General features: G+C 41.6%; 1 protein-coding gene across 1 annotated transcript in view; it reads left to right on the plus strand.

The window, feature by feature from the left end:
- Positions 1-3599: 3599 nt before the first annotated feature.
- Positions 3600-22636, plus strand: part of IPO5 (importin 5) — a 38030-nt gene continuing 18993 nt past the window's right edge. The window contains exons 1-9 of the mRNA XM_042867117.1: positions 3600-3730; positions 7074-7154; positions 12590-12782; positions 13234-13336; positions 13581-13677; positions 14653-14757; positions 17659-17781; positions 17869-17989; positions 20599-20686. Coding sequence (XP_042723051.1) covers positions 3635-3730; positions 7074-7154; positions 12590-12782; positions 13234-13336; positions 13581-13677; positions 14653-14757; positions 17659-17781; positions 17869-17989; positions 20599-20686 — 1007 coding nt within the window. The 5' untranslated portion in view covers positions 3600-3634. The remainder of the gene's footprint in view (positions 3731-7073; positions 7155-12589; positions 12783-13233; positions 13337-13580; positions 13678-14652; positions 14758-17658; positions 17782-17868; positions 17990-20598; positions 20687-22636) is intronic.

Consider the following 22636-nt stretch of genomic DNA (forward strand, 5'->3'; position numbering starts at 1 on the left):
GGGGCCCTTGGCAACCTGGTCTAGAACCAGATCTGGAGCTTGGTGCCCCTGCCCATGGCAGGGTGGTTGGAACTTGATGATCCTCGGGGTCCCTTCCAACCCAAGCCATTCTATGATTCTATGACTCTATAAAGAGTTGAAAGAACATAATCTCTGTCATCACATGTTTTACAAGATCTGTAACTCCTACAAAAAAAAGCAAAAAAAAAAAACCCACAATAAAATGGATGAGAGCAGTTTTCTCACAGAAACACTGCCAACACTAGTTGAGCACCCACCACAGCAACAGCAGTACACCCAGAGCCCAAAGCCAAGTCTATTACTGAACAGGAACTCCTCCCATCCCCGTGCTCTGAGTACAAGAAATAGATGAATGAAGGATGCGTGAATCCTGTCATCTCATTACAGACAGGCTTGTAGTTCCTTACCTTACCCTGCATTTTGGCCAGCACAACACTCAGATGTTGTGTCCTCTTAACGGACAGCTTGCTCTGTGCCAAGATAGCTTCAGCCAGCCCCCACTGGAACATAGCTTGCTACTGACGTCAACTCAGTCTGTTTGACTTTTGTTGAAAATCTGCCTTCACGAACTTTTCAATCTCTTCCTGGGCCTCTCAGGATATCAAGGCTGTTGTTTTTTGTGATTCATGGTCCATATGGACCATCAACAGGCCCTTTACAAAGATAGTAGATCTGATACGGATGAACATCTTAAGGATTCTAGACATTCTATACCTAGTAACTAGGTTTGGATTTATTTTGCTTTATCTTCCTTTCAGACATGTATCTATTTCCCCTTAATCTCATTCTTTGCTTCTGAAAATTACAGTATATCAAACAGTCACCAAACACTTCACATATAAATCAGTATCAGAAAATGTTTTGCAACAGCCAGAGACACCTTTCCTTATATTGCCTGTTATCCCACACCTCCTATTACTCTGGCATAAATGTTATAGCATTTCTCAGGTATAATAAAACCATTGTCTCCCAGCTCTCCCTCTTAATAATCCATTTGTTAGCAGAGATCTGAAGTTTAACAGACAATTCCATAAAGTTATTGCTTTCCAAGGATGTGAATTTCCAATTTTTTCATCTGCCAGCAGAGTTTTAAAACACCAATGAAGTTTCTTTGGATAAGCTACACACTTTTTCAGACGAGGCTGTTACAAGAGGTCAGTGTACTCTGACTTATGCTATTTAATGAGCATCCTCCTTTCTTCCAAAACGTGAAATACTTTTCAGTAGTTGTACTGTCTTTTTCCTTAGTTTGAGACAGACTGCAGAAGCTGGGCAACGTCCAAGAGCACCAGCACTGCTGTGTTTTGTGGCTGCATCTGTTTGAGCTCTTCTCAAGTGCGATTTCAAACCATCTTTGGAGCTGATACCTGCTTTGTTAGCACAGTTTCTGGCAGCTTCTTGCACTTCAGCTTTGAACTTGCCCCAAGTGAGAAGGAGCAACTGACTTGGCAGACTCTCTGATTACACTGCAGTACTGACATTTCAAACTCCTTGAGATGCTTTCCAATACCTTAGCTAGTTTCTACCCATATGAAGCTTTTAATCAGATATCACCAAATTCTGGTAGTGTTTTAGGCTGAACAGCAATGATATGCTGGGTTCTTCTCAGCTTATTCTCAACTCGGTGGTGATTTCCCCTTCTGTGTTTTGGATACTCTGGAGAAATGTATTCAAATGCATTCCAAGAGCACTGTTCTACCTGGCTTCGTTGATTTATCATACACACATGTAGAAACCTCCTTCCTCAGCTTTCTCTTACAGACTGCATTGAGTTGCTCCTACCTCCCCCTTCTGAGGGAGCTCCGACTGACTGTCTTTCAGCACTGACCCAACAAAGATGATTTGGCAACTGTGTTTTGCATGCTTGCTCTTCTAATTCATCTTCACTTTGCATCTGTCTGAGCTTTCAGTCAGCTTATTCTCCAGCTCTGCTCACAGATCTTCCATAATCATATCATGAAGAAGTTCCTATCTCTTTCTGAACAGACTGTGGGCTGCTCCCTACTGTTGTGAAAGCCCACATCCCCAGGCACGGCCCAGCTGCACTGCCTACCCGGGGGCTGTCCAGCCATTCAACCAGGCCCCACCAGCTCACCAGGTCCCAAGCAGTTTGCCAGCATGCTACCAAGCAAGAAGCCCAGGAAGCTGGGCAACAGTCATAGCCTGAAGATATGCACATCATGAACCAAATACCCCAAGTTAACACGGGGCTTACTAACTATGCTTCAATCAGCCACATTCCAGGGCTTTATCCAAAGAAGGGTGGCTAGCAAAGCAGGGGAGGCTGGAATACCTCCCCTACAAAGACAGCTGGGCTTGTTCAGCCTGGATTTTTGAAGGCTCTGGGGAGACCTCATTACAGTTCTAGAAGGGAGCTTATAAGCAAGAGGTAAATCAACTTCTGACATGGGTAGATAGTGATAGGACAACGGGGAACAGCTTTAAACTAAAAGAGGGGACATTTAGATTAAATGTTAGGGGAAACATTTGTAACTCTGAAGGCAGTGAGGCACTGGCATGGCTGCCCAAAGAAACTGTGGTATCCCATCCCTGGAGGAACTGAAGGCCAGGTTGGATGGGCCCTGGGCAGCCTGAGCTGGTGGGGGGCAACCCGTTGGGGTAGCTGGAACTGGATGATCAAGGTCCCTTCTAACCCGAGTCATTGCATATCATAGAATAAGGTTGGAAAGAACCTACATCATCATCATCTGGGTCCTTTCCAACCTTGATTTGATGACAGCTGGATTTCAGGAATGCAGCCTACTACAGTTCCTTGAGATAAGCTGTAACTTTGGCCTAATCATCAGAACAGCAGCACACCCTTGGGAGTATCAGAGTGGGACCCAAATAAAAACATGCATAGGAAGCAAGCAGGTGGGTTGGATGAGACACTGACATAAATACATTCTACCCGCAGCTCAGACCCCAGGGAACACAAATTTGCTCGAGTGCTTCAAACACATGATTTACGCCACTATTTCAGAGCAGCGCCTTTATTCAGCCGCCTCCTAATCACCCCAGCCAGAGTCTCACACCCGCCCCACTCCCGTCCCGACGTCACTCCGGGCCGAGACGCGCCCAGCAGGCGGGGTTGGGTCACGTGACGTCACAGACCAGGCCAGCAGACGCCTCACGATCTCCCGCGCTTTCCCAACCCCCTTCCTTCTCCGCCGCGGCCCCTCCCTACCCGCACCGCCCGACCGCGCCTCTGACCAATCCTGCCGAGACCGTCAGAGGCGCCATCCAATCGGAACGCAGCTCGGGGCGTTTTCCCGCCTGTGCCTCCCGCCCCCGGCCCGAAGACGCAGCAATTAAAGGCGAGGAGTCACGCCCCCCGTTTTGGGACGTCGTCCGGACGCTCTTCCCTCGCCGCTCGAGTCACGGCTGGGACGTCACAGAAGAGTAAGCCAATGGGAGGCGAAGCCCCGCGCATTCCAGCCAATGGGAGCGCAGGAGAGTACGGCCGGCCCCGGAGGGAGAAAGCGTGCCGGCTGCTCCTCCTCCTCTCCCCCCTCTCCGGCTGGGCTGGCAGCGCGGCCGGCTTCCCCCGCCCCTCCCCGCCCGCCTCCCTGTCCCCGCCCGCCCGGCCTCCCTCTCTTTCCCTTTCGCAGCAATGGCGGCGACGGCGGCGGAGCAGGAGCAGCAGCAGTTCTACCTCCTGCTGGGCAACCTGCTCAGCCCGGACAATGCGGTCCGCAAGCAGGCCGAGGTAACGGCGCCGCCCCACCCCGCCGCCGGGCGCCGCGCCGGCTGTCAGCTCGCCGGGGGGAGCCGGGAGGGGGCAGGGAGGCGGCGGGGCCGGCCGTGTCCCACGTGTGAGCGGCGGCACGGCTGCCGGCGGCCTCGCGGCCGGGGGGTGGCGGCGATAGGGCCGGCGCGCTGGAAGGCCGCGGCCGGGCTTCGTTCCTCCGCCCGGCGGCTCCCGGGCTTCCCTGCTCGCCGCCAGGCAGCCGCCAACGCACCCCGCCCGGCGGGGAGCGGGACCTCCGGCTCGTCGAGCCGAGAGCTTGGGGGTTAACTTGGGTAAAAACCCCAGCGTTCCGTCAGCGGGGAAATATTTCACCCCGAGCGACGTTTTCTGCTATCAGCAGAAAGTTTTCCGACGCGCGATTCCGGCCGGGTTGCTTTGTGGTGCTAAGCCACGTTAATTCTGTGTGTGTGTGCGCGTGTGTCACGCTTAAGGCTCTCCATTGTGGAACGCGGCGGAGAATCGCGCCCGCCGGATCGAATCGATGCGCCCGACACGGGGCGGTCAGGGGGGCCCGAGCTGTGACAAAGGGAGGGCTGATGGCTGATGTCCGCCCTGCCCGACCCACGGCGTGTGGGGCGGAGGAGAAGCCGAGCTTCAATATCGGTTGCTGCCGACAAGAAGCGGCAAGTGGTGTTCCCTCGTCTCTGAGTATGGGGGTGGAACAGAGGGCACTCCGCAGCAGCACCTGGATTTTCAGTTTTCCCTTTTTTTTGGTGTGTGTTGTTTTGACTCTGTGTAATACAGCATCTCTCACGACTTTCTGAACTATGCTAGCATGTGAGACGTTAGGTAAACTGAAGCAAGTTCTTTGGAAAGCTGTGCTGTGAGGCCTGTGAGATAACAACTACTCTTGGAAAATGAGGCTAAAGTGTTGACTTCTATCACTAGTGTTTTTGACCAGGAACTCGCTTGGAACCAATCTGGAATTTGGTAGATCCACCCAGACAGAGGGCTCTGCCCATTTGGGTCCTGAAAGCCCCCAAGAAGGGTAAGATGGCACAGGACCCCTGAGCAGTCTGCTCCTGCTTGACTGCTCCATACAGCCCAGAATTGTAGAATCATTAAGCCTAGAAAAGACCATTTAGGTCAACCATCAACCCATCACCACCATGCCCACTAACCATGTCCCTAAATAAGTGCCAGTGGATCAGGCCATGGACAACCTGATCTAGCTGTGGTGTCCCTGCGCATTGCAAGGGAATTGGACTGGATGGCCCTCAGAGGTCCCTTCCAACTCTAAGGATTCTATGATTTCAATTCATGCCTGCTAAGAAGTCAACAAAAGGAGAAAGGAGAGTATTGCATCCAAATTAGAATATCTACTTGCAAAAATCATATAGGACTCAATCTTTTATGTTAACCACCTGCATCGTACAGTTTTCTACACTGTGCTATTGGAAAGCAGTATCAGATTGTACAGGGAGTCAAATAATTGGAGGTGAATAGAACAGCTGGCATTTGTGCCCACTGGAAAGCAACAAGATGAGAAGTGGATGGGTGGGCAATTGAAGGATGCGTGCTTGGGCTGTTCGTTTTAGGTGAGGGCTGCAATATGTGGAAGATTGGACTCAGAGGTGGAGATGTGTCATTCCCTGTTTAGTGGGCCAGAGCACAGGGAAAGCTGTAAAAATCAGAGCTGGGAGGAAAATCTAATCTGAACTATTAGTTGAATACTTATGTATATCCATTTGTGTGTGTGCTAGCTGTCCTGTATCTACCAGCACGTGGAGCAAGTTCTGCTGTGGGCTGCTCTTACCTACCTTACTCTTATGCTCTGAAGGGCATTCTCTGAAATCACTTTGCTGAACTGGTAGAGTGATCCCAGTTGGCTGCTAGGTGGGTTGCTGCCATTCCTAGCAAGTTCAAGTAACTCCAGAAAGACCATCATGTTTATCAGAATGGGTGCGAGCAGGGATTCAGGTGTCTGTGGAGCTGTGGCTTCAGATCCAGGCAGGGCTTTTACTTACAAAGCCTTCTTGTTGAAGTATTTCTTGTTAAATTGTTTACAAACAGCAGTGCGATGTAAACATACACGTTGGTGGAAATGGTTAACCTGCAAAGACTTTGTCTTGACCCTAAACCTCATTTAATTTTGCAGTCTCCATGAAATGATGAGATTAAATGCAGGCATTCATAAGGGATTCATCTCATTGATTGCAAGCATATACTGGCATCTAGCATGATGTGTGAGCAGGCTCTGTGAATGAGGCCTGCTAGGAAACTGGTGCAGAAAGTGGAGGCAGATGATGTCTGATATGAAATGTTACAAGCTACTTCACTGAAAGCAGCAGGGGTAGTACTGAGGTGCTGCAAACTTACTGGAGTGTTGGTAGGAACCGGTGCAATGGTGAATGTGGGGAAGCAGGCAGGCGTGGAACTGAATGAAATGAACCATGACTTGTATAGAAGGCTTGTGCACTGAGTTCAGGCTGGAGTAGTGATTGTTTAGAGAGCAGGGGGTATTTACCTTAAATATCACATCCATGAAAAGTAGCACGCTCAATATTTGTTATATTAGAAACTAGAATTTACACTTCTAAAATGCTGATGTATACAATGTTTCTGGTAACAAAAGTTTAGTTATTGCACTCACTGGAGCACTTTGTAACAATCTAAGAAAGCCATGATGGGTTCAGAAAGTGCATCACTGGAGTGTGTAAGGCAATGTAACTGAACTTACTAAGCTTCACCTTTTATTAAGGGGTTTTTTCCTGATGACGGAAGGCTTTGTGGTCTCATTTCCTGGCAAATTGTGCTTTGAGAAAGGTATGTAAGAAAGTATGCTTTAGAAGTGGACAATGTGAAATTCAGGTAGGAGTTTTAAAACCAAAAGCACTTACTCAACTTGTTGTAGCTGAGTTGTGTAAGTCACTGCCACGTGACACTGAAGGCCAAAAAAAGTTCAGAAAAAGAACTGAACCAAATGCATAGACTGCAGTTTGGTCAGTGGTTATTCTTGTTCCTAGCTCAGTTCTGTGCTTCTGAGGTTCTTAATCCTTTGATATGATAAAAGCTAGGGTGAGTTGCTGGGAGAATGTGTTCCCCTTCTGTTGCTTCTCCACTTGTCTTTCAAGTGGCCAATAATGGCAGGCCTTCTTAGGTCATTAACCCTTCACTTACAGTTTTAAACTGGACCAGAAAGCTTTACTTGAGAATTTCTTTTTTTTTAAGTTATAGGTCTATTAGCGTGACTTCAGTATCCAAACAGTTGTTTGAGAAAGTAAATCAGCTCACAGTTATTAATGCTTCACACATGTTTTCTAGTAATTACTTACAATAAGCTGCATCCTTTTTCATGCAGGAGACGTATGAGAATATTCCGGGTCAGTCCAAGATCACCTTCCTCCTACAAGCAATCAGGAATACTGCTGCTGCTGAGGAGGTATGTCTCAATCTTTGAGTTCTGCAGTTCTCCAAAGGAACTTGGAGGAGGAGGGAAGACATCAATTACAGTCATTTGGGGATAAATGAAGTAATAAATTAATGCCAAACTTCATTTGGCATTAATTGAATCAGCTTAATTTACTGCACACTTTTAACCAGTGTTCACTAGCTCAGGCTTCATGTGGGATACTTAGTTTAAAGAGTAGTCTTTCACTGACTGCTTAGACCTCCATTGTTTTCTGGTTTTGTATTTTGTTTAATAAGTGAGTTAAGCATGTAACAAATACCTGAGTGTTACTGTGATGTTCCTTTGAGTTACAGTTGAGAAACACTTTCTTTTTTCAGGTTCTGTGCCTGAATGTGATAAACTTTGCTTACGTATCGTCTGAAAAGTCTTGTGCTTCTTAAATTAGAATGGGGTGAGATAAGGTAGCAGCTGATTTTTGTATGTTTTATTCAGATGACTTCTGTATTTTGCCTTATCTGGAGAGGATATGCTCATCAAGTCATCCAGCAGTGCTAGAGAACGAATGGTTGGCAGTGCAAGCACTAACATAGTTGTAGGCTTTTTTGATAGTAATATACTAACTGTGGCTTCTGATTATTCCTTAATTATGTGAAGGCTCACATGCTGCTACAGTCAGGTAGTTCTTGTGGTGAAAGTAGGTAAGCAGAGCGAAGCACCGCTAAGCTTTGAAGATATTGCAAACTTAAAAATAAATTAAAAGTCTTGGACTACTTTTTCTTCGTATGTAGAGTTTTACTGGGCAGCAGAAGGATGTACCATGTAGAATTTCTGAATGATATTGTAAGGAAACTGTACCAGCACTGTTCCTTTCTGGATAATGATTGTTTCTGGTAGATAGCCATCAGTTTCAAGGTAGACTGTATTTGTGCTTTTTGATGCACAGAGGGTATCAGCTTACTAATACTGATGCTTATCTACACACAAAGCCATATTCATCTGACAGCCCTTCAGTATTATACTAGCAACCGGTTGCAGAAAAGTTGACTAGTTTTCCATCCTGCTGCTCTGAGATGTTTCTGATGACAAAGTAGTAGAGCGATCTGTCCTGTATTTAAATTTGCATGGAAAATAAGATCCACTGCTGCTCCTTTTTCTTCTAAAGGTGATACTGTGCCTTGGAAGCCATAGCTGTGAGCACATGCTTCTGGTTTTTTTTATTGAACTCTTATGATAACAGTCTGAGTTGACAATTATGAAGTCATGCTTGTGTAAATAAATATGTAATCTGTATTGTTACTGATTTTTTTTTTTACTTCTTTTATGTCAGCTGATCAAATAGTCCAGAGTCTAAAACTTATTCAGAATCTTGCCAATGACTTGGATTCCAACTTGCATAAGTGCTAAGTAACTTCTTTCTACCTGTAGAGGTAACTTTTACCAAAGATGACAGATTAGCAATTGCAGAATAACTGGATAAACCAAAGAAAGGTTTAAGTGTTTGCTCTTAACTTAAGCAGGCGTTGTGTAGGCATGCCAGCACCAATGAACACTGGCTGCTGGAAGAAGACTTAAAGTCCTGCCCAGCTACAGGGAAGCTGTGTTCAGATCTGTGTCCATCCTGAAGTCTCTCTCTGCATTGCTTTTCCCTACCTCCTGAAAATTAGGCCAAAGAAGAGTTCTCCATCCTCTCTGCTAGAGCTGGGCTGCTCTGTTGTAGGGACTGCAAGATTTATAGGACTATTTGTGCAGCAGTTGAGGGGGATCCTGCTGGTAACCTGGTCACTTCTAGCATTTAGATGGTGAAACAGGGATTTAGATCCTGTTTTAAGGACAGCTTGTATTTGACATGGAAAAAAATGTTAAGGCAGACTAGAAATATCTTTTAAGAGCTATCTGTACAATAGCTTTTCTCATTCTGAATAATTGCCTAAATTGTGGAAATCATAGAATCATAGAATGGCCTGAGTTGAAAAGGACCACAATGATCATGTAGTTTCAACCCCCGGCTACGTGCAGGGTTGCCAGCCACCAGACCAGGCTGCCCAAAGTCACATCCAGCCTGGCCTTGAATGCCTCCAGGGATAGGCATTCACAACTCCCTTGGGCAAAATGGTCATTTTTTCCCTCTGTTCTTATATCATGCTTTCCTGGTAGCAGAGGAACACTGTTCCTAGAAGTGGACTGGAGTGCCCAACTTAGTAGCGAGAATGCTTCTCTACCCGATGATTGAGGCTTGAACCATGGGTCCTTGATATCTGGAACCCTGAGTCCTCTGTCAATCTGAGAAACAGAAATGCAAATTCTCTTGTTTGTTTTCTTACTGGTTAACTCTAGACAGTTTTTGCTTTTGTCCTAATTTACAGCTGAGAACTTTCAAGCACTGTGAAATTTGGGAACAAATTGTGCAAAACTGAGTTTCTGCTGACTGACAGCCCTCTTAATATTTCTGAATGTTCTTCCTCTCCATATTGTCACACAGAAACTGCATTTCTTAATCTGAAAACTGCTGTGGGCAGCTTCCTCCTCAGTATTTGCGGAGGAAGGCGGGCAGCCGGCAGACTGCTGATGCACCACAGTTCTCCCTTTGGGTTGTATGGGAACCTTAGGCACTGTGCACTTTGAATTCCACGTGGGCCTGGATCCTTGAATGAAGTTCTGCAAGTTCCATTTTGGATTTCATCCCAAGTATTGATCGCTTTCACCTATGCGTGTTTTCTTCTTTGAGGAACTCAGAGCAACAGTAAAACAAAAGCAAAAAGAAGCAATAAACACAGTGACTGTGTTGCAGCAGTGCAGCACAAGATGGTCAGTCCTTTTCTTACAAAAAGCCTGTGATTAACTAGATGCTTTGCCGGGGAAAGCACAGTATCCCAAATATCTCTTCATAGTTCTTGTGCTGCCCTGTTCTACACGTTGGTTTGCTTCTTACGCCTATTTCCTTATGCTTGTTTCCTTAAAGCAGAGAACAGTACTGGAGCTGCTGCTGATTGAATCTGTACATCATAATTAAATTCATGAGCAGTTTACATATATAGATGGATGCTTGCTGAGGAAAATTTGCCATTTATTTCTAGAAGTCAGTTGCTTCTGACATTCCTTGAGATGTTTGGCTTTACTTTAGGAAACCTGGCTTATTTTTTCCTAAACTAGTAACAATGGCCAGGAGCTAATTCCTGCAGGGCAGATCTTTGTGTTCTGCCTGCCTAGGTGCTTGTCTTTAACTTTGCAGTACATCTATATTTGTCTTCCAGTATTTCAAATTAAAATTCTTCAGTGATGGGAAGTAAGATTTCTTAGACTATATGTTTTAAGGAAATGAGCTCTATTCCCTGTTTAGTATTGATTGAGTGGAATTGATTGAGTGGACTTGTAGAATTGCTGTATGCAAACAGGAAGCTAGAGAATTATAATCTGTACTGTTTGAGGTTCCTACACTCAATTGAGTGAATGCAATGCAATTCCAGCCATCATCAGATGTCAGAGAATATGTGCAGAAACATAACGCAGTGTATGAGAAGGTGATGAATTGGAGTTTTTGCCTTCCTGTTTAGTCCTGGGGAATTTACTCCTCAATCAAGGCTTCTGTGTAAGTTCACACTATGAGCGAGTAGCAATGTAATCTTTTATAATAAGTCTCAGTTTTTCTAGGAATGGGAAAAGGGAAGGTACTATTAATGCTGTAGTACCATTAAATTTTGGGGGCAGGTTGTAAGGGGGATTCACAGAAGTGGTGATGAAAGAATCTTTTTCCTTACTCACTCAGTTCTCGTATTGTGATGCGTTTGTTGAAGACCTTGGCTTATTATGGGAGCTACGACACAGGCAGACACTGTGACCCTCTTCATTGACTTTCTGTCTTCAGTAGATCTAATAAAGCAGATCTACTAATCCTACATGTGTGGTGGTTTTGGCCTGTGCTGATGTGGAGGAGTAGAGTAAGGTCCTGTTCTAGTCCTTCCCTTCTGCAAATATAGAGGCATTTGGTGTGCACTCTTTGTGAAGAGGAGAGCTAGACCACAACAAATACACATTGAGTCTGCAGACTGCAAAACACAGCATGACAGCATCTTTGTTATAGCAATACCCACCGTGTTAAAATTGGAGACTTTGCAGCAGTGTTGGTGCTTCTCATGTACAGCTTATGCCATAGCAGATCTTTCAGCAGTATTGCTAGGAATCTGACTTTATTAGTTCTGCTGCTCATTGAATGCTTTGGAATTCCAAGGGCTGTCACTAGTGAAATTGTTTTCCATTCAAGTACACGTTAATCTAAGAATATCTTAGGAAAAACAGAGTGCATTCGAGTTCGGTGAATACAAAGTTTGTATTTGGAATTTGACAATAATGTGTTACGTTTTGTGATTCCACACAACGTTTTGTTCTATGTGTTATGCTTTAGAGATTTGGGGGATTGTTTATAATTACTGCTTGTCCATCTAGAATTAGTAGTTAGTGAACAATGTATTGTTATTCAGAGTGCTTCGCACGTCTTTTCAGTAGATTTTGTTCTATTCATTCAGAATTACTTGGCTATGCTTCTCATTTCCAATTCTTTCACAATTGTAAATAAATACAAATATGTAAGTGACACACTTGCGGAATTGCTGTATGCAAACAGGAAGCTAGAGAATTATAATATGTACTATTTGAGGTTCCTATACTCAAATTCACATTTAAATTGAAGCAGTTCATTATAGGCCTGAGAGAGGCTGAGAGCTTTGGCTTCTTTTTGTTCAGGGTTCATGCTTGCTTGTCGAAGTCTTACTCTAGGTTCCTGAATATTTAGGGGTGAAACCTTCTTGCTTGAGAAAAGGCTTACAGATTGTCTGATAAAGCTCCCCCATGAAATCAACTCTTTAATTCAAATGCCTCTTTTTGGATAGTAAATATCACAGTGAGCCAAATAGCAAAAAGATGCTCTACAAACATCTTTCAGTAATGTGGCTAAGTTTTTTGTCTTGTCACAAAACTTTGTCAGAAGTTCAACTCCAGGAAGAACTTAGTCATGAAACCCTCGAAGGTGTTATTTCTTTGAGTAATAGCTGTGATAGTAAAGGAGCATCAACTGAATTACACCTCTAACGATGATTTTACCAGTTACTGTAATTGCCATCTGTTGCTTGAGAGGTATTTCGCTTACCAAACAAGTCTATACAGTGAAAACCAAACAGTAGAAAGCATTATACCTGTTATCTTTCATCATGAGAGCATGGCTTTTCTTTTTCAATGCAGTTCAGAGGCAGATATTACAAAATACAGAAAAAAAATTGCATAGGGACCCTCAAAACAAGATAGGTGCTGAATTTCTAGTTGTTGTAGTTGATTTGCTCACTAGTTCTGTCTCGATATTGTTTGTAAAAATCAGTTGGTTTATGGAGCGCTACAGTTACTCATGGAAGAGGTTCTCTTCTCTCTTTGAGTTTTGTATCAGAACTCTTTAACATATGTGCTGTCTCATCCAACAGGCAAGACAGATGGCAGCTGTCCTTCTACGACGTCTTTTGTCTTCCGCTTTTGAAGAAGTTTATCCCGCTCTCTCACCTGATGATCAGACCTCCATCAAAACTGGACTGCTGTTGATTATTCAGTTGGAAACGCAGTCCAGTATGAGGAAAAAAATCTGTGACATCGTTGCTGAGCTGGCCAGGAACTTAATAGGTATTTTATTTCAGCAAGTATTGTGGCAAAAGGTGTTGATGGTTTTATTCTTCTCTTGTGTTGTATAGCACATCATGTATTAATTGATTTGAGAGTTTCAAGTAAGATGTAACACTTGCTTACATTATTCTTGATCAGACAAAAGTAAGATTCCTTAGTTCTGCTTGTTAAATTACTTGAGTGAAATTGAGTAAAGTTTTTGGAAGGTATTACATTTCAATTCTAGTGAATGCTGTGCTGAGCTGTTACTCTTGAGTAGAGTTATAGCAGTAAATAGAGATCACTTTGTGCCTTTAGATCTACCATTTTAGCTGTATCTTACACTGTGATTTGCGTGCTTCCTCACATCAGCTATTCTGAACTTCAGTACTGACAACTGTTTGCCCTGCATAATTGAGAGAGAACCACTCTTTGTTTGCTTATCCTAAAATCCCTGTTGTGTTTTATCTAGATGAAGATGGAAACAACCAGTGGCCAGAAGTTCTAAAATTCTTATTTGATTCTGTCAGTTCTCAAAACGTTGGACTTCGTGAAGCTGCTCTGCATATTTTCTGGTAAGCTTTCAGGCTTTGCCACATTTTCACAGATGATGCGAGTCATATATGTGAAAATAGAGTAAACACTGTCACTACTTAATTAACAAGTGAACGTAAGTTGCATTTATTTTGTTCTAAGAGTTCAATAAACCCCAATGTGTGTATGGTTGCAATCTGTATCTGAAACGATAGGTAAGTTTAAGGTAGCAGTTACAGCTGAAGTGTGTGAAGTTGCATTAATGTTCTGGTCTTCTCTTTGCAGGAATTTTCCTGGGATTTTTGGAAATCAGCAGCAACACTATTTGGAGGTTATTAAAAGGATGCTGGTTCAGTGTATGCAAGATCAGGAGCATCCTTCAGTAAGACTGCTGTTTTTGATTGTTTTTCTCACTCCGATATCCAGGTTTATTGTAGTGGTTTCAAACATTAAGATTCCAACCAGAGAATTGTGTTACCCGAAGTCAGTGTACATCTGGAGCAGGTTTTAACTATGCCTACATAAAACAACAGGGTCAAATGTTCTCATGGTCCTAAGGTGGGCTGACAGGCTCGTATCACTGCATTGGCCAAAACTCTTGCCTAGCAGTTATGTTTGGAGAAACCTATTTGTAGTGACTAAACGCAGAGCCAGGGGTTTTAATCGGCAGTATGAGTGATCAGAAAGTCATTGTTAAGCTCACTTTCTGGCCCTCATGTTTAACAGAATAAATACATTCTGTACTGGTCATGCATGGTTTGCTCCATGGGCATGTAGAAAGTCTTGCTTTTCTGGAAGGGTTCAGATTTATTGATTTGTTCAGAGAATTGTACTTTGAAAGTGTTTCTCTTGTTCAGGAAAATGCTGGGCAAGTGTAGGAAACCCTGCTGTGATATATGGGCTCAGTTTTCTGTTCCTCTGTGGGTTACTTTTTCTGACCTTTGAAAGTCAACTGAATAACATTTTTAAAAGTACCACAAATCGTGCCTTTACACAGAAGCATATTTTAAGAATTTAAATCACACTTTTTGAATAATGAGACTTTGAAGTTGGAAAGGAAGCTGGGGATGAAAGCTTTTTTGAGGTGAAAAAATGGGAAATGCAACTCAGAAGAATAATATGATAAACTTTTTGGTATCTCTGAGGACATAGGTGCTGAGAATCTAACTATTTTACCTTAATTTAAAGCAAGATGCAAAAGTCCATGTTAAAAACTGATTTCTTTGTCTATTAGGAAAATGTAAGAAGAAAATGATTATCCAGCTTAGAGTCTTACAGTAGGCATAATGTGAGAAGAAAACAACTATGTGCTTTATTACCAGATCTTCACATTTATTTCTCTAATCCTGCCTTCTAGATCAAGACTCTGTCTGCTAGAGCTGCAGCTGCATTTGTTCTTGCTAATGAGCACAATATTCCCCTTCTGAAACATTTTGCAGACTTGCTACCTGGAATCTTGCAGGTAAGAAACCACACAAGTAAGCAATGAAATGCTGTTAATGTGTCTGTGTTGATGGGACCCACGCAGAAATTGTTGACCTGCAAACTGATGTTGAGTATAAATCTTTTCTGAGACCTGAATTAATTGTGTTAATTTACCTGACATTGGTCACCAGCAAGATGGAACCCAAAAAGGGATTTTATAAATCAAGGTAGTTGACAGGGTTTAAGGAAAATAGTTAAATGCTGGTAAGTGGACGCTGTGTAGATAAATGAGTTTAAAGGTATTCAACTGAAAATTGTACCACTTGTAACTATGACATTGAAATATGCTTTAAATATAAGCTGTCTGGAGGTTATGTCATACCTCGATATGTCATACCTCATCAGTGTAGAGGAAAGCACAGAATTATTCTGAACAAAGATCTCTAAGTAAGAATAGCAGTCTGGATAGAATGATCTTTGATAAATTGAATTTGCAAGCTGAATGATTTACTATGCTTCATACGATGTCTGAGACTTGATTAGGACCATTTCAGGAGAGGGACAATTGAGTTTGATTTTTGCCAATGGCATCTGTATTGCTCAAATTGTAATTAAGAGGACCATGGCTACTAAGTACTGCACGAGTGGGAGCTGGGCAGGATTGGGGTAGGCGTGCCACTTGTCTTGATGTTCAGCAATTAAACAGTAAGCTGTTCTTAGGCTACAGATTAATACCCCACTTTGTGTGATAGAACTCCGAAAGCTATTTTAGCTTTTAAAAGTGCATGTTAACTATTGCACTGCAGCAACTGACTGGAGTTTTCAACTATTTTGCAACTGCGGATCACAGGGCTATGCTACAGAGGCTGTGTTTTAAAATACCTTATTGTGAGGAGGGCTTGATTCTTTGGCTGCGGTAACACAAGATGGGTGTGAAAATCCCAGTTTATAAATAGGAGATGGGATGTGTTAGAATAGCAGTGAGTGACCTTTGGAGACAGTTGGATGCTTGTTGTTGTTGTTGTTGAAGTAGTACTGTGATTTTAAATTGCATAAAATTAAAAATCTGACTTAGCAATTCAGTTCTTTCAGTCAAATTTCTGTGGCAGTTGTATTGGAAGCTAAACTTTCAGAAATAATTGTGGACTGTTGTATCAAAGAGATTGAACTTGCAGCGGTGGTAAAAAGTGACTGGAACTTCAGTTGAGTCTAATTGCTGCTGTTTTATACTACTAATAACAGCCTCTATGTTTTTGGACTCAATGTGTGTTTTGAGCTTGTTATGCAAGTTCAGAATCCTAGTTTTGTCTCATTCACTGTTAGTGTTACAATGATTGTAGAATCTGGAGTTCTAAAGAGACTTCCAGAAAGTACTGCACTGTACCTGTTCAGAATCAGAGAATGAGTGATAGCTGCAAGAAAGGAAGATGCAAAGAAACTTTTTCATAACTGTTTTGGTGTTGAAAAATGCTGCTTTGACATTAAAAATGAAATTGTGGACTACTTCAGTAGCTTTGTCAAAGTCATTGGATTCTAGATTAAAGTACTTAAAAAAAAGAAACAAACAAACAAAAAAACAACCTAGCCATTCACTCTAAAAAATGCTGCTACACTAGAAAAAACATCAGATACTTGATTAATGAAAATTCCTTTCAGAAGCCCTTGAAGTGTATATAAAAACTATCTGTTCTTTGGAAGTTTTGGGGGTTTTTTTGTGTCCTACTCATAGAAATTGTGAACACTATCAACTTTGTGATGCTCTGATACTTTTAACTAACCAGATTGATACTTTAGTAAGTTTTAAATTTCAGAGTGTGGCTACAGAATAGGAAAGATACTTTTAAAAAGAACTTGATTTCTTTTTCTCCTTTCCTGTGTCCTGTGATGGAAAGCTGAAAGTTCAGCTTCAACTCAGTGACTCTACAGAATTGAGTAGGGAAAAAAAGAGTTACTCAAACTTGGAATTGTGGGTGTTTGTAAGTTTAAGCTATTCAAAGCTATTCTCATGTGGCAGTGAAAAAAGGAGTTAGGCTGGCTTTTTCCTTCTTTTGGGGAAGAGTTGAGGTTTTTCTGTATTTAAAATGCCTTCTTGAAGTTGTAAATGTCAAAGCATGGGGTTCCTTTTCATGTTGGCATCAGACTTGTCTCCTTGATACTTGCTGAGTGTTGGTTTTCTATGTAAGTTTTAATCTGACTGATAAAAAATAATAGTATGCTCCATAACTTACAGAAGGCTTGTAGGTTTTGGACCCTGTATGTGATTTCTGCACTGGCCATCTGGACGCACTCCTGCCTCAAGAAGGCCAATGGCATCCTGCATCCTGGCTTGTATCAGAAATGGTTTTGCCGGCAGGAACAGGGAGGTGTGAATCCCTCTGTAGTCAGCCCTGGTGATGCTACATCTCGAGAACTGTGTTCGGTTTTGAGTCCTTCAGTACAAAAAGACCACTGAGGCACTAGAGCATTTCCAGAGAAGAGCAGCAAAGCTGTGAGGGGTCTGGAGCACAAGTCTTATGAGGAGAGGCTGAGGGAGCTGGGATTATTCAGTGTGGAGGAGACCTTATTGCTCTCTATAACTACCTAACAGGAGGCTGTGGTGAGGTGGGGGTCCTAGGAATAGAACAAGAGGCCTCAAGTTGCACCAGGGGAGGTTCAGTTGGATATTAGGAAATGCTTCTCTGAGAGAGCAGTCAAGTGCTGAAATGGGCTGCCCAGGGAGATGGTAGAGTCACTGACTCTGGAAATGTTCAAGGAATGTTTAGATGTTGCACTGAGCGACATGGTTTAGTGGGCAATATTGGTGATAGGCAGATGGCTGGATTATATGATTTTGGAGGTCTTTTCCAACATTGGGGATTCTGTAACTCTATGATTCTTTGTACTCCCTGTGATATGCTGTTCACTTCTCATTTAATAATTCTCTTTTTATCCCTTACAGGCTGTAAATGATTCCTGCTATCAAAATGATGACTCTGTCCTGAAGTCCCTCGTAGAAATTGCAGATTCCGTTCCAAAGTATTTGCGACCACACTTAGAACCTACATTGCAACTAAGTCTGAGGGTAAAGCTGGGAACTTTTTTTTAAGTGGTATTTTTGTTCCTTTGAAGCATCTGCTCCAACTGTTGGCTCTATTCTTTTGAATTGTAGTTGTGTGCAGACACCAATCTCAGTAACATGCAACGTCAATTGGCTCTTGAAGTAATTGTGACCTTGTCAGAAACTGCTGCTGCTATGCTGAGGAGGCATACAAACATTGTTGCACAAGCCAGTAAGTATTTTGTTCATTTTCTCTGTTGAAATAACTTGTCTTCTTTTACATTATTAAACTGACTTTGCAGATGTTCAAGTAGCAAAAATGTATCTAACCTCTTTTTCTTTTTTTTGCTGTTGTTGGTAACTTGAAGTGACAGAGTTGAATTTCTTATGGAGAAAATGCTTTTTTATTGTGACTCTTCATAAATGAATCTCTGCTTATGCAGCCACCAGAAATTTGTATAAAATTACAGTGGACTCTCATTAGGTCTTTCCAAGGAAAATACAGCTTTCATGCTGTTCTGCTGGCTTTGGGAATTTGTAATGTTAGAAAAAAAAAAAAAAATGTTGATGGATTCAGTTCTGAAGTCCTACGTTTGGAGTTTGGTATGTAGGCCAGATACTCTGTGGTGCTGGCAATTGTAGGCTGAAGGAATTCAGCATGCATGTTGAGCTTCAGTGTTGACTTAAAGCTGTGAATTTAAAAATCAGATGCTCATGTAAACGCTTGGATTAATTAGTCTGTTGAACTTGCAAATGGTAAATTCTCTGGAAGGGTGCTTTTTTAATCATGGGTTATTTGAGACACTAAAAATAACCCTTCTGGACAGTCTGAGCAGCAGTGCTTTTAAATGAACAGACACTGGTATTTCTCTGCCTTGTAAACCCTTCTTGCGAGCAGATGAGGACACTGACACAGCAGAGTGGCTATTCTTTGGAAGGGTTTTTTTTCTGCACTCACACTTCTTTTTAGTCATAAGCTTGGGAAAGTTGTGGATGTATAAATCTCTAAAGCAATCATAGAGCTTCTGGAAAACATTATAGCTGCATCTGGCATTATTGAAACTATTGACTAGGTATTTTGTATACTTATAGAATAGTTTTCTAAAGAATGGAAACTGTCATATTTTAAATGTTTTAAAAATCATTTTGTGTTCACTCCATCCTGTAGCTTGCTGAGAATATTAACTTGAAACTTGCTGAATGTCCCCAAATCATTATAAGCTTCTTAGTTAGTCAGGCAGCATAGCAGAGAAGTCATATTCCTTTAGAATTGCTTTACTTTTGTATTGGAGAGGTAATTGCTGCTTTGGAAGGAAACGTTTATATTAAGATACTTTCTTAGGATAGGGCACCACATGGAAATGAAATGCCTTTGGTTTGCAACCTGCTGTAAAATCACTCTTAATGAGTCACTAAGATTAAAAAGAAAATCCTTTTGCAGAGCTCATAAAGCAGTTATGTTCAGAGAATAATAAAAAGGTGACAAAGATGGATTACTTTTGTCTTGGTTTTGTGTTTTAGTTTAAAGGACTTCCTGTTTTCATTCAACTAAAAAGCTGCTGAATCTCTTAATTTTTCACAGTTAGAATCTGATCTTAGGTAAAACTGTCACCTTATTTTGGGTTTGCAGAATGTGACCCTGATTTAGGAGCAAGCGGTGTCCTGTTAACTGTTTTCTGCTCAGGAATTCACTTGGGTTCACATTTCCCGCTTTGAGCTCTGTATTCAAGATAAGAGGGTTGTTTTATTTGCTTATTGCCTAGAAATTAAAGATGCAGCCTAGCTTTGGTGATAGTTTTTCCTTAGAAGTGCCAAGTCCTGGCATGCTTTGGCAGTAAGTAAAGCTCAGTTGTCTTCATTATAAACAAGAGGTCCCTTCCAACCCCTACAATTCTGTGATTCTGTGATAACCAATATACTGGCAGCAGTTAAATTTTGAAGGCCTGTTGGGACAACAGATTTTACTGCACAACTCTAAGGTTAAAAAAAAATTCTCTGTAATTCATATTCGATGAACAAATGTTTACAGGCTTTTAGATACAATAACAGCCAAACAACTTGTGATGCTGGTATGTTCTCAGCCCTGCTTGTTAGCAGTGATTAAGATTGATGTGTGTTGTTGGGACTTTATAGCATTGGTGGCAGATTGACTTCCACCTTTCTGAGTTATGTCAGTCGATCATTTTCACATGTGCTTATGAGTGTCTGTGTCTGAAATGCTTCTGGGCTCTAATAGATTTTTTTCTTGAAGGAATTATTTTCAGTGACTAGTCAGTATATAGGGAATTCTAACACCTGTGTGTCACACTAGAGAGTTGTTAACATCCATTAAGCTACCTTGATATGTCTGGCTGAAGATGCATAGCCACATCAAGCAAATCAATCCATGATTTGATCTTTTTTGTACTTGTTACATGATACTGATATTTTCATCTGTTGTCAGTCAGTCCATCAGGAATTTCTCATCTATCCAGCTGTGCAGTGAGGTGAGCTTGCTTAGGACTGTGCCTTTTTTGTAGCTATCAGTAGTAGAAGTATTATGAAATTCATCAGTTGCAGTATACCCAATCAGGCAGTGAATCTTAGCAGCAGCACAGGCAGTATGATATTTTTGATATGAAAAGCTCTCAGCTTTTCTTCATTCTTCTGGATTTTAATGTTCTGAAAATCTGTTCTGAATTTTTTTTGCTGATACAGTTTGACAGACAGACTTGGCTATCGGCTGTTTGAAGAAAAAGGCCTCTTCTTCCATGATTTCTAAAGGGGAACTTACAATTTACACTTGTTCTTTGAGAATCTTATTTTAATTAAACAACTTGAGTTTTAAACTTATCATTTCAGTTCCTCAGATGTTAGCAATGATGGTTGACTTGGAAGAAGATGAAGATTGGGCAAATGCAGATGAGCTTGAAGATGATGATTTTGACAGGTAATTGTGCAACTAGTTGTTTCAATATGCTGTCAAGATTGCACAGCTAACGGTAGCTTGTGAATGCAGGACACAAATGACTGCAATGCATTACTTTCTCTTTACTCAGCCAACTCTTTAAGTTGTTTTCTCAGTCATGAGCGGTGTGTAAGAACATTCACAGCCACTGAAGAGTAAAAATTAAAGCTGTAGCATGAATTGGTGACTTCAAGTAACAGAAGGTAAATGTAGGAGATCCGTAATTGACAGTAACTGCACTTGGTTGCAAGAACAATTTATTTGTAGATTATTTAGGTACTGTTTAACAAATAAATAAATTCTTTCAGTATTTGCTTCTTGCTATAATGCACATCTATAAGTTGCATATTGTCTTCCCTGCTGTTTTGCACTGTTTTAATGTTTCACTTCTGTTCCTTCTGTTTTTTGTTATTTACTCAGTTTAGGATTCAGTTCTTCTAATCTCTTCAATTGAGTGCTTTTCCTGAAATTAGCTGGAACCTAAGCTGAATGACACTGATTTTAGTCACCTCCAACCAGTCACTACGTATTTTTCAGGATCGAGGCCCTTGAAACGGTGGTGATTTTAAAAAAAAAAAAAAAAAGAAAAAAAAATTGATTTTTGAAAAGACACTGGGATGCATGATGTGATTCTGTGCCAGACTCTCTCTGGCTCTAATAATTTTTTATTTTGCTATTATTTTAAATCTCTTGATATGGCTACTAGTAGCTTGTCTTGTATTAGGTAAGGAAATCCTGCTAAATACGTCCAGTCTTTCTCACTTGTTCATTCCATGCTTTGTAGCTTGCTTCAACTTTTCACTGTAGTCAGGGGCTCCCATGTCTGCCCCTGTCCAAATAGAAGTAGAATGCAGTAGAAGAAAGCAGAAAAGTGTACAGTGAGATAATTATGCCCACATATGTGCAAAGACAGTGTCCTTCTACCAGGCTAGGTGCTTCTTGCAACATCTGTCTCTTACTTGAATCCTCTGATGTAATTAGTTTCAGAACAGTTTGTGACAGTACAAATTTTACCACATGCACAAAAGAGGAGAAAGCCCCTAAGGAAGAGTAATGAGGAGAAAATAACTTTTTTTTTTTTTAAATCAATGTGTTCTTACTAGAGCCTCAATTGTGTTAGTTATGCAACTTTTCCTTCTCTGAAGCAGCTTTCCAAACTTGTTCTTGCACTTTTATATATAGTAATTTTGTAGTTCAGTCTGGAAATACTTACTGCTGTCTTGCAGGTCTTTTCCCCATCTCATAAGTTAGCAAACTAGTTGGAAATATTCATAGGAAGATAAACAGTAGACTGTGTGACTACTAATCCACATAGCAACTTGTACTAGATATCAGGCATACGAGCTGCTTGCAAAACTGATGCACAGGAATTTATGGAAGAACCTGTTTACTTTTATGCTCAAGTTGGAACACTTTTTTGTTTCCTCTTGATTATGGAATAGGAACTAAATTACCTTCCTCCACCCCCCCTTCTTCCCCATGGTAATTAGAACATTTTAGTTCGTTCTGCTTCTTCAACTTTTGAAGTTTGCCATACTGGCATTCAAGTTTGTCAAGTATTAAACTCTTTTCATTCTGTTAAATTTCAAGGGAAAATAGAATACTGGAAATTGAAGTTGAAATCCTTATCAAGGCTTTCAGGGTGTGGGGTTTCATTCCAATGGCCTGCTTTAGGCAGCTTAGTAAGTACTCTGAATCACCCCCTTGAGGCATGCCAGTTTCTCTTTACTCTCAGCAGAGAGTTCTTTTCACACAAGTGTGGATTCTAGTGTGAAATACTTTTGTTAAAAGCAGCAAGCAAAGATAAAGGAAGAAGTTATAGCCAAACTTAGTCTAAAGGAGAAACTCAGCTGTTCTGGTCCTCAAAATAGTAGGAGAGCTGGAGGGTTTGATACAGAATCCTAGAAACCAGATAGTTTGTGGAGATTGTAT

The sequence above is a fragment of the Lagopus leucura genome, unplaced genomic scaffold (genome assembly GCF_019238085.1).
Source record: "Lagopus leucura isolate 7727_CA_CO unplaced genomic scaffold, USGS_WTPT01 Super-Scaffold_100001, whole genome shotgun sequence".
Taxonomy (NCBI): domain Eukaryota; kingdom Metazoa; phylum Chordata; class Aves; order Galliformes; family Phasianidae; genus Lagopus; species Lagopus leucura.